The sequence below is a fragment of the Tinamus guttatus genome, unplaced genomic scaffold (assembly GCF_059628265.1).
Source record: "Tinamus guttatus ecotype Peru unplaced genomic scaffold, ASM5962826v1 Tinamus_guttatus_pri_ptg000383l, whole genome shotgun sequence".
Classification (NCBI taxonomy): domain Eukaryota; kingdom Metazoa; phylum Chordata; class Aves; order Tinamiformes; family Tinamidae; genus Tinamus; species Tinamus guttatus.
The window spans coordinates 5,209,126-5,226,098 of record NW_028288917.1 but is presented as its reverse complement, the minus strand read 5'-3'; the positions used below and the strand labels follow the sequence as shown (position 1 = coordinate 5,226,098).

Here is a 16,973-nt window from a genome sequence, read left to right as displayed (position 1 = left end):
ACCAGAGCTAGTCCAGTCACTGGCACTGGCTCCTCAGCTTCTCCAGTGGATGGAGGCCCCTGTGAGCTGTGTGACCCCCTACTCAGTTCCTACTCAAGCCAAATTCACAGGAAGGACCAGGAAGTGTCCGCATTATCCTGTCATTAAAAAAAAAAAAAAAAAAAAAAAAAAAGAGACTGTATGTTAGCGGTATGAGAGACTTAATTCAAAAATCTGCTTCTTGCACACTCAGAACTAATAAGGAATTTCATATTATAAAACCTAAATTCCAGAAAGAAGGGTACCCAGGTAAGAGATAAGTCTTTGTAAACCATAAGTTGGTAAAAGCACTTTCAAATGGAATAGTTTCAGTGCCTTTCTAGTGAAGGGCACACACTCTAACTGAGTCTAATTAGAAGAACTGAGAATCAGATGACCTTAATTAATCTAGTGAGGCTGCAGGGAGCAGCTGAGGTGTCTTTTTGGGGGTGCCCTGAGCTGTAAGGGGAACCTGGTGGTAGAAGTCTTATGTGGATCTGATGAGGTGTTCCTAAAAGGAGCTTGTATTGGTTTTGCTATTTGTGTGATACCCGAGGTGAGTTTTAGGTAGTTTAAGCTTTTAAAATTGCTAATAATTAAGAAAATATGTCTAAAAGATTTTTTTTAATACCTAAAGTTGAATATCTGAATATCTGAACTTAAATGGATTATGCGCTTGTAGCATTCTCTGCTCATACCTGGGAATAAGTGCTAGGTTTCTATGAACTAGTTTGTTCAAAGCATTGTTTTTTTCCTTTACATCTTTAGTAATGGGTACTTATTATTAGCTATTGGCATTATTAGATACTTGAAACATGGAGAAATCTCTCACTTTTTTTTTTTAATGTATCTAGGAAAACTTCCCATTAAGCCCAAGACTTTTTGCCTTTTGAAGACACTTCACTATGTTGTAGTTAGCAGTTGAGTTTTGTGCTATGGTGCAGTGTTTCTGGTGGACTAAAACAGCTGGTCTGAAACCCTGGCACTTAAGGGAAAGCCTGCTTTACTTTCTCATGTATAATCCATTAGCATAATCTTTGTGGTACCACTTGCCTGTAGGTTTGTATGTGTTTTCTGTGGCATGATGAATTTTATCCAGAATGAGCATCTGGGTCTCCTCTACACTCCAATATATCTAACTTTTGAAAAACTATGATGGTAGAGAGCACTTCCTTTTGTAGAGTGGTTAATGACATGTCCCACTTTATGACAAAATAAGAGAATTACTGTAATTTTCTTACAGTTAAATCATATTTTTAGTTTATCTGTCAGTTGCCAGAAATAAAGGCTAAATTATTATTATTATTTTCTATCTTTCTATTATTAATATTGGTTAATAGCTTTTTGTTAGTATCTGGTTAGTATTCACCTTGTGATTAATATCGTCTGTAAATCGTATCTGATAGCTAATTTCAGACAGGAATTTCTTGTCTTTGTCTGGTTGTTTCTTCTGAGAATGTTCATACACTTCCAAAAGTTCTTCCTAGAAAGAAAGGTCTTAAACTTATAGATCAATCTCTAATTATAACAAGGTGTCTTCACTAGTTTCAGTGGTCTAACCTGAGAAAAGAATGAACTTCTGTGGGTGCAGGGTCCTCTCTTTGTAACATCTGGACTCTTAAATGTGCCAAGAAAATCTGAATCTGAATAATAAGAATAATACACTGGATTTTTGTCTGCTGTCTATTATGTGTTTGGAAAATAAACTGAGTTTTTATTTATTTTTTATTAGAAGACCTGGGTGCTTCTAACATAGTTTGGCTGTCTGAATTATTTCTGAAAACACCTTTTTTCAAGTAATTTTTGAATAACCCACAAAAAACATGAAACAAACAAAACACTTCTACACACATGTGTGCCTGACTATGTGTTTGTGACTGTCTTTGAAACCTTTCTTAAAGAAGGGGAAGACATGAAGGATCAGAAAGTACATGAATTAATAATAGAATGGGTGGAAAAGAGAAGGAGTAAGAGGCTGACAAGTGTACAGAAGGTGAAAAGATAAGTCAAAGAGTTAATTGGCACATAGGAGGCAACGTTGATTAAAAATAATTGGGGAAACCTTTTTGCTGGCTTATATTTTTGAGTAGCTAGATATGATTGGTATCTTGCAGTGACTGTTTAGAAGCTACATCAGTGGTCAAAATGTGGCATTAGGTAATATTATGTAAACATGATTAAAATATATGAAAGCATGACATTACATGCTTTCCAGTGTGAGGAGGAAGATGAGCAAGTTCATATCTTCTTTGTAGGCTATAATTAGCTTTCAGCTTTACTCTGTTTATTTTAAATGTTATAATTTTGCCTTTTTATTACACAGGTTGTCTGGATTTCAGCTTCCATCATCTATCGTGAGCACAGGTTCTATCCTCACCCTCTGTTTCACCACAGACTTTGCTGTCAGTGCTCAAGGATTCAAAGCTATCTATGAAGGTAAAACCTTTTCCCCCTAGTCTCTAACTCTTTATTTTTCTTTTCATGTCCTTCGTGTTCAAACATTGTATTTCAATTTCTTTTATTTGGGGTTTGAATCAGTGATGAATGTTATAAAATATTTTTGTTTTCTTGTGTACTTGACTTTATCAGTGAGTTTAATTAAATTTAATTTCAAATTTGAAACTATGACTAACACTTCAGTTTTTGTGGGATTTTTTTAATAGTTTTTGACAATTTCTAAAATTGTTTTAAGTAATGCTTTATTTTAAAAAGGTTTCAAAGTATTTATCAAATCTATTTTGATGACTTTTTTGGGCCATGATTGACTGAAGGAGTATAATGGTAAAGATGAGAGGCTATATACATGCTAACTGGTCTTGAACATCACCTAGTAACGTTTTCTTTGTGGAAAATTAAAAATGCTTTCAAAGGCAAAAAGAAAAATGAAAAAGGTTTTGAGCTGTCTTTTTTTTTTTTCTACTTCCTCCTTCTTCCTCTTTTATGAAAGTTTTTAGAATACAATAAGTACAAACAAGTTTATTTGGAGTGATGGAGGAAGGGCCAAGCATATGCTGTGTTTTGGTGTTTAATGAAATTTAGGCGCATAAACTGGGTTGATGTGAATTCCATAATACCTTGGGCAGAAGGCCTCATGAGAACTTTCAAGCAAAGGTTGCAGATAGCAGATATAGTAGCATTAAGTCGGTTGCTTAGCGTTCTTGAATGATTAGGGTGTTTTAAATGTAGCTGGAGGGTTGCATTCAAACATCATGAATATTAGTCTGATATGTGTGTTTGTATATATATATATATAAATGGAAAATGCAAGGCTCTAGGGCAGTTGAAGCTGCAGAAAGCTCAGTATCAGATGTTTCTCAAATGTAAAGCCAGTCTTTCTATGATTTCATAGTTTTAATCCTTTGATGGAAGAGTATATTCTTGAAGAGTTGGTATGGCCAGTTACATAGGAGAATGAATAACATTTTTTACTATAATGGATTGATGCAGAAAGTACTGTAATCTGATTGTAGTTGTTTACTCTGACTTGCATCTTCAAGTTTGTTTGATCTCTAAGTTATTCTGGAATTGGGACTATTCATTGTGTCTTGAAACTTAGTCTGTCCTTCTTGACAGCACCTTCTTCTCCATATTGATACATATCTTTATTGCAGATTATGTTAATATTTTGAGATTAGTGTTTTTGGAGCTCTTTGGAGGAGGAAAGAGAAGAAGGTGGGGGGAATACCATTGTTCGCTGAAATACCTAGGTGCAAGGAGGGACAGAGGACTGTTACTTCCAAATTTTTTTTTTCTGACCTCTTCTGATGGAGGTAGCTCTCAGTATGTATTTGCCTGGGAGACATTCTGCTTTTCCTCTTTCCACAAAACTTACTGATAGAATAACAGGTTTGGGGATTTTATTTAATTGAAATAAGGAGTGGGGGGTAAGGCTAACAAAGTCGTGTTTAATAGCCCGTACCTATATTAGGGAAGTTGAGTAGGAATGCAGGACATCAGGGAAGTGTTAGGGTAGGTTTCATGGGAAACTGCACTCTGCATTTCTGTATCTTTCTCCTTCAGTGGTTGTGTACAATGGTGTGTTTCATCCTCTCTATGAAGATGAGCAGTCCCTTTTTCATATGGAAAAAGACAGTGAGGAGAGCTAAAGGACGTCTCTTGACTGTCAACTTAAGAAGGCATGCACAGAGCCACAGGCTGCACTATCATGACACTTCCTGCTGGCCTACTTTCGAGTAGGTCTCCGGCACCACGAACTGTAATTAACCGTGACAGATAGCCCTGCGCGCTCGTTAAACAACACTGCCCCCTTCCAAAGCCAGTGCTCGAGACCTCGCTTTGAAACTCGCGTGTCCGTGAGCTTTAAATTGACTTGAAAATATGTGACATCCAGCTCTGGAAGAAATGGTGGATGTCACCGAAGCGACAGCGTCCAAGCATTTGATGAAACAGTGGGATACTGATGTTTCAGGACGTTTTCTTCATAGCACTTAGGGCTTCTGGGGTTTTTGAGAGATCCAGGGTGATTTCTGTGTCAAACTAGTGATTGCTCTAAAGGCCAGCTGAGTTACTGCAAACACATAGGGTAGCAATTTCTTTATCTTTTTTATTTCAATAACGACCCATTTTGGCTTTTATACTGTATGTGATTTTCATGAATCAGCAGATGATCACTTCCCCTGGGGAGGGAATACAGAACAACTGTTACTGCTGACTGCAAATCCTTATAATCGCTATAATCACATTATAATCATCAGCTGCCTATCCTTCAGCTAGCTTACTTTCATTAAAGTAGTTAGTAACTAGTTGCCCCTGTGTGTAGGCAACTCTTTGGTTCCCTCCTTCCCTAGGTGAGTTACTGCTGTGGTAGAAGTGTGGGGAGCAGGGTGCTACCTGCTGCCGTCCCAGCTTTTCGGTCACCATGGGGTCAAAACGTGCAGTTTGAGGAAATGCTGCTTTGCACATCTTGACTAGAAGCAGTCTTCAATTGCACATCAGCTAGCAAGAGTGATGTGTACCCCAAAAAAAACCCCAAAACACCTAGTTATTAAATAGTACCTAGGGACGGGTTCTATAACAAATTATTTATACAGGGTAGAAAAGTGCACAACACTTAATGGTAAAAGTACTGCCACAGTCTTGGAACAGGGGAGGAAAAAAGGCTTAGCATCACTCTGCAAAAGAATCATCTGGAATTGTCTTGCGGTGGTGGATGAGGCATATCCGAAAAACTCAAATATTAGGAGCATTGAAATAAATGATTTGCATAAAATTCACATAATCTGGGAGGCTGTAAAACTTTATTTTATTTTTTTAAATTTTCATTCTTGTAATAAGCCAGTCTTTCCTCTGAATAGGAAAAAAGTTCATCTGAATTAGGAGGCAATTTCATGCAATTAAAAATAATACAATTGATAAAGTGCAAAGCCTTGAAACTTAGGTCTATTGAAATTCAGTACTTTAAATGAGATCATGTTGAGGGGGCAGGATAGCAGGGGTGTATCTCCCGACAGACTTGTTCTGGGCTGGATCCCTGGCTGCACTGAGTTTCCACTCCTTGCACCGGAGGAGTTGATCCTGGGAGACTTCCCTCATCCTCTGTCCCTCGTGCTGCTTTTATTTTACACCCTGGGAACAACTGTGGCTGGTTCTGCTGTGCATCCGACACACACGGACCTCTGATCCAGGGAAAGTAGCAAGCAATCCATTCCCAAGGCTGAGATTCTGGTGGATGCATTTCGGTATCTATAGTCTTTCATATATGACCTCACTTCTGACATATAACTTCGCATCCTGTACTGCCATGAAGTAATTGGATCTCGTTGCCCTTGCAATGTGTAAATTCCTTAGCAATGAAGTTGATGAAACCAAGTAGTCATGTTCCTCCGCGCTTGAAGATGATTCACATCTATTTGGTTTTGCCTACTGTCATCCATATACTGCATAAATATTCATCCGACTCTGCTGCAGTGAACTGGTGGGAGGCATCTGTCAACGTGAACGAGATATTGCTATAGTTGCACAATTGCTTGTTTTCTGGGCTGCTGCATATATTTTTTACTTTATCATTACTTAGCCAGGTTTATATATCCATTTGATAATGTTAAATATTTTTAACTGTAGCTCTGGAGATACTTCATTCTTCCTCAGTGGTCACATCAGCTCTCAACTTTTGTTATAGATGAAAGTTTGAACTCTTATTTTTGGTCAATAATATTCATCTAGGGGTGTTTCAAACATTACATCCGTGTGTGTTTCTGTGTGCCTTTTTTTTTTTTTTTTTTTTTTAAGTAATACATTCAGTTTATAGGACCGATCTTTAACTTGTTAAATCACTTAGCAGAATAAATTGTCTTTATTATTGCTGTTGTTAGGTTGCAGGTTGGAGGATGATTTCTGTTTCTCTAATTTTTCTAATGGCAGTGCTTTACATTATACCATCTTTAAACAATGTCAAGGGATTGCATTGGGGAAGGAGGGGAATAATTACAATATTGTATGTTTAACCCCCTGTTAAAATCTATTCTAAAATGTATTCAAATCACATTTTGGGGGATTAACTCATTCTAAAAGGGGCTCTGAGGACTACAAAGATTAAAAAAAACTGTAATGTTGTATTATTATATTTTCCTTATGAAAGTTGGACATTGATCCCAAACACTTGCATACAGCTGACAACACTTAAAGCAATTTTAAATGATGGCAATATCTGAAGCATTGTATACATGGATACTTATTTTCAGTGATGTATGATAAAATTGCTAGGATTTTTGTTTTTACTGAGCTCATGTTTTCTGCTATGCACTGGTTCAGGGAATCTGATTTTGTCAAGTGCACAAAGTTCAGTAAAAATAGAAATATAACTTTAAATTACTCATCATCATAAGAGTTTTTTTTTTTTCTTCTTTTCCAGTTTGCTACGTTGGCTGCCACTAACCAATAAACCCTAGAAACTTCAAATTAACCAGAGATTGTTAGCCTTGCTTTATTTTATTTTCATACTTGTTTTATTCCAAATACATTTTATTATATAGTATTGGTAGACAGTCTTTAAACATGGAGACAGAAGTACTAAACTTCATATATGCAAGCACTTCTTTACCTTCATCCTACACCAGCAGGATTTCTTTGCAAAAGAAAGAGCTTTTGCACATCCCTCTACTGCCTACTCACCCTCAGGGCATACTTCCCTTTTGCTTTTTGCCTTTGAATTCTCAAAGGTTTCTACTCACACCCAGCATTAACATTTATACAGACAGTCACCTCATTATGCCTTATGCATCTTTCCTGCAGCTTCTTTTTAAATTCCTTTCAGCATCAGGAGCACACTTCCACAATGTAAAGTCTTTGAAGACTTTTTTTTTTTTTTTTTTTTTTTTTGAATCCCACTTTCCCATTGCTGAGTGTTATTTGGTGTGTGCGGTGTGGTTCTTTTTTTCTTTCTTTTCCTTTTTTCTATGGTTAAAACAATGAGTCTAAGGTAGTCAAAGGTATGTTTTCTTAATTTTTGTATTGACTTCATGAGCATATTGAGATGACCTTCCAAGCTGGTGGCCTTCTAATCAACATAAACCCAGTTAAGACAAGACCTCTGGAGACCTCTTGAACAGGCGTTCATGGTTCTCTCAGCTTCTGCTATAGTGTGTGGTTTGTTTGTTTTCACCATGCTCCTGAACAGCTGCACTGCAACTTTCTAAAAGGACAACTCTGCTTTTGACTGGATCACTATGTGATCACACCGCCCGCTTCTCACTTAGTAGTTTACCTGGGTTAGTTAATGCCACTGAACTCTCCACAAGTTGTGACCCAGTAGTAAAAGCAGTTACTCCTTGACTGAATATTCTTGAGCAAATATTTTGAATTGAAAGAAGAATTTTAAGTTGGCATGGAAATACCAACATTTATGCATTTCATATGCATTACTCTAGCTATCCGTGGCTCTTGGGTGATTAAATGGTTAGTCTCCTGTGACTGCTGTTCATTACACTCGCTGTCTTCAAACATTGTCAGTTAGTCACTAGGGTTAAGTTAGATATTATTTTATTTAGACTATTACAACATCCTGAAACTTTGCCAGCGACTCTTGAACATCACTGGCTGTGAAGAGGTCCAAAATCCGTATATTGACTGTCTAAAGATGGCCTTGACTGCTATGCTGTTTATTCTATTTTCATCCTGTTCTATGTTATGTAGTTTTTAAAAGACTTCAGTGTGTTAATCCTTAGTCTGTAACTATTCCTTTTCTATGATTATCAGAAAGGTGCAATGTAAACTTCAGCCCTAGTCTCTTCAGCCCTCCAGCCTTTTAAATGTGGCAGGCAGAAATTGCCTTTTCAGCATTTCTTGGTTGTGTAAACAAATCTAATGTTAATTCTACAGTGGAATAATGCAATTATTCCTGTAAGCATTATTTTGTAGCAATACACCTTAGCAAACTTACAACTGTATTTAAAACATACAAATTTTTTCTTCTTATATAGCTGCCATAAGTTCACATAATTAATGCAATGTAGGATCTTCCTAAAATAGTGTAAGATCCTTGTGCATTGCATCACTATAACTCAAAGCTACCTACCATCTCCTACTTTCCAGTTCTCAGGATAATTCAGTTGTTAATACAAAGTAGCCTTTGAATGGCTATGACTTAACTTTTAAAAGGTAGCCTATGTTATTGAATTATTCTTAGAACTGATCCTGTAAGAAATACGGTACTCATCATCCTTGGTGCACAAATCAAAAAAAAAAAAGTGGTTTATAAAAAGTAATTATGGTATCAGTGTAATGATAAGTCTCCCTCCATAAAGCCCTTGATTTGTGCTCCTCTTTAAGATTGCAAACCCAGTAGGAGAACAGCTTGGAACACAGTGATCTTCTCCATGGGGAGAAAAAGTGTATGCACTGCTATGTGTGCCTCTGGTAGGAAAATCAAAAGGGGAAAGTCCAGTTGTAATGGGATTGTTTCTCTTCTTTATGTCCTAAATAACTTGAAACATTTGTTTCATTTCTTTATTGTCCAGTAGTTCTGTACAATCCAGTCTCTAGTTGCAAAGTGATTGCCATCCCAGTAGTGCTAATGCTAATATTCAGTTTCACATTATCTTCCATCTGCAATCAATGTGTCATGTGTTGGTATGATGAATATTAACTTAAAATGTGAAAAATACTCTAAAAATGTCAGTCCTTTTATTGCAGTCATTACCTAATCTGAAATAGGAATTAAGTTTTACTATATGATCAGCAAATCTTGAAAATCAACGTGTATTGTAGTCTGCTTAAAAGAAAGAGGAAAGAAAAAAAAAAAAGTGAAAGAAATAAAAACATTGAATGGAGAGAGGACAACTTTATTGCTTTCCAAAATGCTTTAATCCCTCTACTTGGGTTCTTATTCCCTTTGGTTACATGTAATCTTCCAAGCTGAAAGTAGACTTTTCTTAACGCAGCAACTATTTGCAATGAAACGAACAAGGTCAAACTCCCGCAGTTCTGTAGCTGTGTTGGATTTTTTCAGTCCTTCCACATAAGGAACGAATGTGTGGAATGCATCTTTTCTCGGACTGCTTTTCTGCAACAAGTCTTGCAACGTGACTGAACAGAACTGACTTGTTCTGTTTCCTTGACAAACTGGTACTTGGGAGAACATTTTTTTCATTTTCATAAGATTATGATACTGATAGAGCTAAGATTTTGGTTGAGCAGTCTTTGTGTCCTCCTTTGTCCCGACCCAAAATTTTAAACTAATTCATTTATATGCTAATAAATCAAGCAAGTTGGTTTTTTTGTTTGTTTATTTATTTTTTATTATATTTTTCCCTCTAACAAAACATGCTGTGTGATCTGGAAGCATTGCCTATTGATTCTTATTCCTATAAACATTGAACATTGAGAACATTGCAGGGTGGACAACCTTCATTGCAAGGATAAAACACTTAGGTTAGCAGGTTATTAAAGGCAATTTTGGCTTTGCTACATTATTGTAGCTAGTAGCAGTTATACTGACTGACTAAAGGTAGCATAATTTGCTCTGAGTAGATGGAGATTTTGCATAAATACAGTCACATAACTTGTGACTATATAGAGTGACATAAATGTAAATACAATCACATAGCTTGGTTTTCATCTTATCTTATATAATTTCAGACAATTAATAACAGTACTTTTTTGAATTACTTTGTTAGCCACATCTTTCCCATATGCAGGGCAACATCTGCAAACCTCTTTTTTTTTTTTTCCCCTGTAACTGGAATAATAAGGCATATATCTAGAATTATGCAACCAAATATACTCATGAGAACAAGCATGTCTGCATTTTTAATAAGACATTGTTCTCATTCAGCAATGAAGAATTAAGGGAAGATTGACTGTAGTATGCATAATGTGTTACACCTTAGCTAATTTGTTAATATTCATCACAACTTTTGTGTGTTAGATTTTTTTTTTTTTTTCCAATTCAGGAATTGCAGCAATTCCTGTCTTGAAGTTTTCAATACAGGAGTACTGGATCATTTTATACATAATCTGTTTAAACAGTTTTTGTTCAGCCAAATAATCCCATTAATTTAATCATGTATACATATCACTGAAAGCTATTAGTAACTTGCATACTTCATTTCAGCCTGATCATTAGTCTTATTTTTTTTCCCGTTGTCTTCAAGCTTACACAAATTCTTGAGATATTTTTCCCTACTGTGATCTGCATTAAGACAAAGGTAACATCGAAAGCCTTCATAGCATTGTTATTAGAAAACATTGAAGGCCTGGTCTGGTGCACAGGTTTCTTGTCAGACTTTGACAAGATGTTAGTATATACTTAAATTTGTTTAGTAATTGTTAAATCCATTGGCTGTTTCACCTTTTAAAAAATGCTTGATTAATACTGGAATAGAAAAGAGTCTGTGGTTTGAAATGTAGAAATGGACCACCACTAAACATTGGGGACTACATTTCCCTTCCTAACGGTTGTTATACTTAGCACTTGTGTTTTTTTACAAAATTTGTGAAGTGCAAGACAAGCACAGACAAGCAGATTGAATAAAAGTATGCTAATCCTTGTAGTAAGTCTTTTCATACTATCTCTTTATTTCTCTTGGATATTAAATTGTTAAAGACTTTTTAGATAATGTTTTCCTCTGTACTTTGAGAATCTTCACATTTGCTTGTGTTCTTTTGGCAAAACCACTTTGAGTCCTTGAGTACTTTTTTTCTGGTTTTGTTTATTTTTTGGAAGGGGAACACCTTTTAACTCCCATTTAGGATACTTTGAAATCTTTCGTCTTTGTTATAATGAAGGACTTTTGCTAGTAAGTTGTTTCACTGTTCATGCATGATATACTTCCAAGAAATTTTGCCTTGAGGTCTTCTGAAGCTGGCTCATTAGATTGACCTGAGATGTGCCATAAGAGACATTGCCCTTGACCTTATTAGACTGTCTTCTGTACGTTAATTTAACAAGGCATGTTGTGGTGTCAATGCAGTGTAAGCCTAAACTCATATGAATATTGAAACAGCAGTCTTGGATCAGAAGCTGTTACACTCAATCTTGTTTATGAGGAAGCACACCTTATATTTTAAGCCAAGAATTTATTATTAATAGGATTTGAAATCTTAAGAATTTAATCATTATTAATTCAGGCCTGTGACAGGGGTGAGGAGGGGGAAAAACAATGTAGTTAAAGTACACAGCACTTAAAGTTCCTATGAGTTTTCCTGGTATTATGGGGTGTTCACTTCCACTCCTTTTCTGGGCTCTGTGGTCGGTGTGTGCATGCGTCTGAGGGAGGTTTTTTATGGTAAGTTGGAAGCACCTGGGGTCCTCCACTGGAAAGAATAAAACGATTGTTTTTCTTGTTTCCTACTCATCCTTTAGAATTCAGTTGAGGTCACTTTTTGTTTGCTAACATGTCTTTAAATCTTTTTTTTTTTTTTTTGACTGGTGTGCAGCTCCCAATTTACTATATGTTGTACCTCTTATGTATGCTAGTTACTACTTTATTCTCTTTGTTACTCCTAAAACCATTTTTTTCTAGCTTCAGGTTTTCTTTTCTTTAAGTGATCATTAATGAGTTTTGTTGTAGGTGTGTGGTATAGGGTCTCCAGCTCTGCATCTTTTATTAGTCCCTACTTATATTCCTCTGTGCTGCATCCTGTATTTCCACTTCGCACAGTCTTTGCAGTGAGAATACAGGCCAGGCCTGTATTCCTTGACACTACATCGTTGTGTCAGTCATATCTCCTTCAACATAGAATAGTTGCTTGTTACAGCTGTTTACATAAAACTGTGGTTGTACCATGCAAAAATAAACAGAAATAAAACAAATCAACAATAGGTACCTGGCCAGTTGGAGAAATTGCTGTCACAGCTAAACAAAGTTAACCAAAGTTTTACAGGCTAAGAGAAACTCAGACAGAGCAAGCCTGGCAAATATCAGTCTAAAGACCTTGCAAATTCAGTGCAAAGCTTATGACTCGTTACTGTGAATGGCCACACTGTAATATGGGGATATGATATGTGGTAACAAAACATGGTGTGGATCACTATGAGCTTCCCAGAGGTAGCTTCATTTCCCACAGCTGTCTAATTTAGCCAAAACTTTCAGTAGAACCATCCAGAGAGCTTCTCGCTGAGGGGACCAAGTTTTTGCTGTTCAGCATGCCACATGCCCCTGATGTGGAGCTCATTTGACTGGCTCTCTAAATTATTGATGTCCAGGTGCTAAGCTAGCCATAAATTACTATAATTATTAACTGTTTTCAGAAGGCAATTAACATTAGACACCTGTGTTAATATGAGATGAATCACCTCAGTGTAGATGTGTCTGTATCCTCCATTGACTTTAACGACTGAATGACTAGGCTGTCTAAGAATTGAGCTTTTTAATCTAAGAGTTAGATCATGTCTTATTTTTACAAAGAGTCATTATTTCAACTGAAATTAACTTTAGTAGAAATAAATGCTTCGTATCTATGGAAATCACTCTTATTTCAAACATTGTTTATTTAAGAATTCAATTTTCTTCATCTTTAGCTCTCCCATAGAAGGAGTGTTTCTGTGCTTTTTAAATCTTTGATATTCTTTCATTTTGGAGGCTGAGGAGAAGTCATGAGACTGCAAAGCAAAGTGGGGCAGCCTCCCCTCCCACTTCTGTTTTGAGATGAAAAAATGTTTTTGGAAGCAGAAGCTTGTGAGGAAATAGAGTTTTCTGCTGTTAAAAGTGTGAAGTTTTGCTTATCCTTTAAAAGGTACAGCTGATTTGGTGTACCCTGCATGTGGAGCGCCCTGGAACAGAAGAAGAAAATTTGGCCAAGTGCCCTCCATAAGTTTGTTAGATGACTGGACATCAAAATTCAGTCCCATGCTTTGTAAGTGCAAAGTAAGCTCCTAAGCTAAGAATGAAGATTTTTGTGTCCCATCCTTTCTTTCTTCTTATTACATCATGGTTATAGAAGAGAATCTTTCCCTAGCACAAGAGGGACATGGAGCCACTGAAGAGAGTCCAGCATAGGGCTACAAAGATTATTAGGGGACTGGAGCATCTCTCCTAAGGGGAAGGGCTGAGAGAGAGCTAGGCCTTCTTAGCCTGGAGAAGAGAAGCTTGAGAGGGCATCTTATCAATCTCCCATCTGATGGGAGAATATAAAGAGGAGAGGGCCAAACTCTTCTTGATGGTGGCCAGTGATAGGAGAAGGGGGAATGGTTACAAACTGAAACACAGGAAATTCCATCTCCCTATGAGAAAGAACTTTACTGTGAGGGTGACAGAGCCCTGGGACAGGCTGCCCAGAGAGGTTGTGGAGTCTCCTTCTCTGGAGATCTTCAAAACCCGCCTGGATGCCACCCTGTGCCACGTGCTCTTGGTGTCCCTGCTGGAGCAGGAGGGTTGGACTAGATGATCTCTAGAGGTCCCTTCCAACCTTAACCATTCTGTGATTCTGTAATCTGTATATTTTTGTTTATTTATTTTTACTTAGCAATTGCCTCATTTGTCTGAGTCTTAAAACTTTCATCTTCAGGTTTTTATTTAAAAATGTCAATTTTAATAAAGCTTCAAGGAACTACATGTTGGAAATAGTGGTGGGTGATTGGACAGCTGTTGTGTGTAGGATACTGAAGTTCTCTTCAATGCTGTCACTTCAGCTCTGCTGTAGGAGTTTAGCAAATGCCAATGTTAATGCACTAAAACAAAATGGAACAGATTTCAGCACTGAACATGTGATCACTTTTCACCTTGGCAAAGAAAGAGTCTTTCCAACATAATGTTTTTATTTTTTGGTACTCAAAGCTTTCACGGTTGCCCAGATCCTACCCACGTGCCATCCTTCCTGACTTATGTGACGACAACCGAATGTAAAATGGTTTACTTATCAAAATAATGCTTTTAAGTGAAAGAAGAAAGCTGAATGTGAGAGCTCATACATACATACAGATATTATCTCACATACTGAGCAATGTTATTATTAAGATCCTCTATAGTAACTGTAAGTTTAAAAATACTTACTTTCTCTATTATTGCATGTTTCACAATTTCTGAATTTGTAGAATGTTCATGTTTGAAATGCCTACTAAAATTAGGAATGAAACAAGAACGGATATATTTCTTTACTGCTGTGTGCTGCAAATTGCCACAGTCACCTTTCAAAGGATACAGCAGCAGTATTTTTTGCAGCATTTTGATCATGCTATAACACTTTCAAATTATCTTGTCACTTTAGTTGTCCCTAATTTCTCGTTTTGGTTATTTTTAATACTTAGTTATAATTAAAATGAAGACAAAATCTTCTTCTTCAAGGCCAGTTCTGTATTAAGGACAATTTGATTTTCATTTTGGTTTCTGGTTACTCTTCTCTGTGTGGGAGATGGAGATAAGTGGGAAGAAGGCAGAAAATATATTCCTTGTAGGCTTAGGAATTTCAAGTTTTTGTTAATGTAACCTCACAGTAAATTCTGAAACTAGCTGTTTGGCCCAGATTGTTCTCCCCTTCCCCCCCGCAAAAAAAAAAAAAAAAAAAAAAAAAAAAAAAAAAAACTGTTAGGGGGCTCAAGTATCTAAGCAATTTGTAAATTTAATTTTGTTTTGTTTCCCTTGGGATTTATTTTTGGTTTGGAGCTTTTTTTTTGTGTTGAAACCCATTCTTGCCCTGTTCAGCTTGTTTAATGTTGTGTGTGTTTGGGTTTATATTGGTGGCTCCACTGTTCAAGTCATCTTCTCACTGACATTCCATGTTCCAACTGGGGAGGACTTGCAGAGTTCTATTTTCCTGTGACAGATGACAAGTGCTATAAAGAGCTATTTTCAATGAAGCCTTAGTGACTTACTTAAAATACTAGGTTAAACAGGAAAAAAAAAAGTCTACTGCAAATTTCCATCTCCTTAGATGAAGTGAAAGAACTGAATGAGTGCCAAGGGAAAGTATAGAGGTCTCCCATCTCGGCCACTGACCTCGTGCACATTCCAGTGCTGACCTAGTGCTCCCTATCCGCAGTCCTTGGGGAGCAGGTAGCCGGGTAAGGCGGCTGCGCTCCCCTAAGGGCATGCTCCAATGTCCTTTTTTTCCAGCATTGCACCTTGCCAGAACTGTTTAGGTGACTGTAGAAAAAAAGTCCTATTTTCTATTTAATGAAGTAGGAAGGTTTCCCTTTGAAGGTTACTTTTTTTCTTCATTTTTAAACTCAAAATAAATGTTTACAAGAATGGACACTGGTCAAGGCAGAGAATAAAAAGCAGGTATCTGCCACAAAAATACTAAAGAAGATGTCTTCAGGCAATTATGTGCTATGCTCACGCTTAGGTAAAAGGTAGGACCATGTATAACAGCACCATCTGCTGACTCATGCCCTAACGTTTAGACGCTTCTTTGAATCTAGCTTTAATACACAGCTTTGTCTGTGGTTTGAGCCTTTGTCCAGCTAGACATTTTAATATTCCCCTCTCTTTGATACTGTGGTTGTTTGAATATCTGAAGTATTATGAAAAAAAATATATTAGTTTTTATTCCGATAGTTCAGCTTGCATTACCATTTCCTTAGAGGAAAAGGTTTCTTTTAAAGCATTGGATGTCAGTCCATAGGCTAACTCTCTTTACTAGAGAGGGCAAAATACTGAACTATAGTTCTTTTGGAGTACCAAGTCACTTGGAAGGTTCTTGTAAGGTGGTAATGTCTCTTAATGCTACTTTCCTTTAGATTAAAAAAAAAAAAAGCCACAGTGCCTTTAGATAAAGCGATAGATCTGTGGAAGTTAAATTGTAGACGTTTATATTTGGCTATATTAACTTTAAGTCCTTGATGGCTCCAGGTCCCTCTAGACAATGGTAACGGCCCTCAATTTGAGCTCTAAAGAAAGTGATTAGTGATGATGTTGATACTGGAGATGAGGCACTGTGAGCGCAACTGCAGAAAATAGTAGTGCAAAGCCATGACTGGCATGTTGAAATATGTATGGGTCAAGAAAACAGGCTTCTAAGTCATTAATATATAAAATGCACAATTAATCTGATCATCCACAGAAACTTTGAAATATGTTAATGAAGTACAATAGTAGAGCAAGAACCTACTGTGATTTAATATATTGGAATACTCAATCTAACCTCAGAGTCTAAAAGACCTGGAAAAATATTTAGATGTGGGGACAGATTTGTGAGGGTTTTGTTTGTTTGTTTTCTGGTAAATTCTACACGATACCCCTGAAACTTTGTGATTTTGATTGTGCATAAAAAAGTGGATCTCCTAAATATGTATAAACTCCTTCTCACTAAGCAGTCATTTTTCATCATTTTTTCATATTTTATTAATTATCATATGTAAGACCTGAAGCCTTCATTCCCTAGAGCAGTTTTATTTTTAGCTTATTTTTCTATGATCTCAGCCGACTTTATCTTGACATCTTCATATCTAGAAGAGAGGCCTGATGAGTAAGTAATAATTATCTGTAAATATAGATTTCTGTATACTTTCTAGAGTCTTTATAAAGTCATTTTAATGCTTTTTTATATATAGACTTTGT

General features: G+C 36.6%; 1 protein-coding gene across 1 annotated transcript in view; it reads left to right on the top strand.

Annotated features, from left to right (window-relative positions):
- The window catches only part of CSMD1 (CUB and Sushi multiple domains 1), a 994,655-nt gene that overhangs the window by 296,752 nt on the left and 680,930 nt on the right, over positions 1-16,973 (top strand). Inside the window, exon 3 of the mRNA XM_088530602.1 lies at positions 2,342-2,454. Coding sequence (XP_088386728.1) covers positions 2,342-2,454 — 113 coding nt within the window. The remainder of the gene's footprint in view (positions 1-2,341; positions 2,455-16,973) is intronic.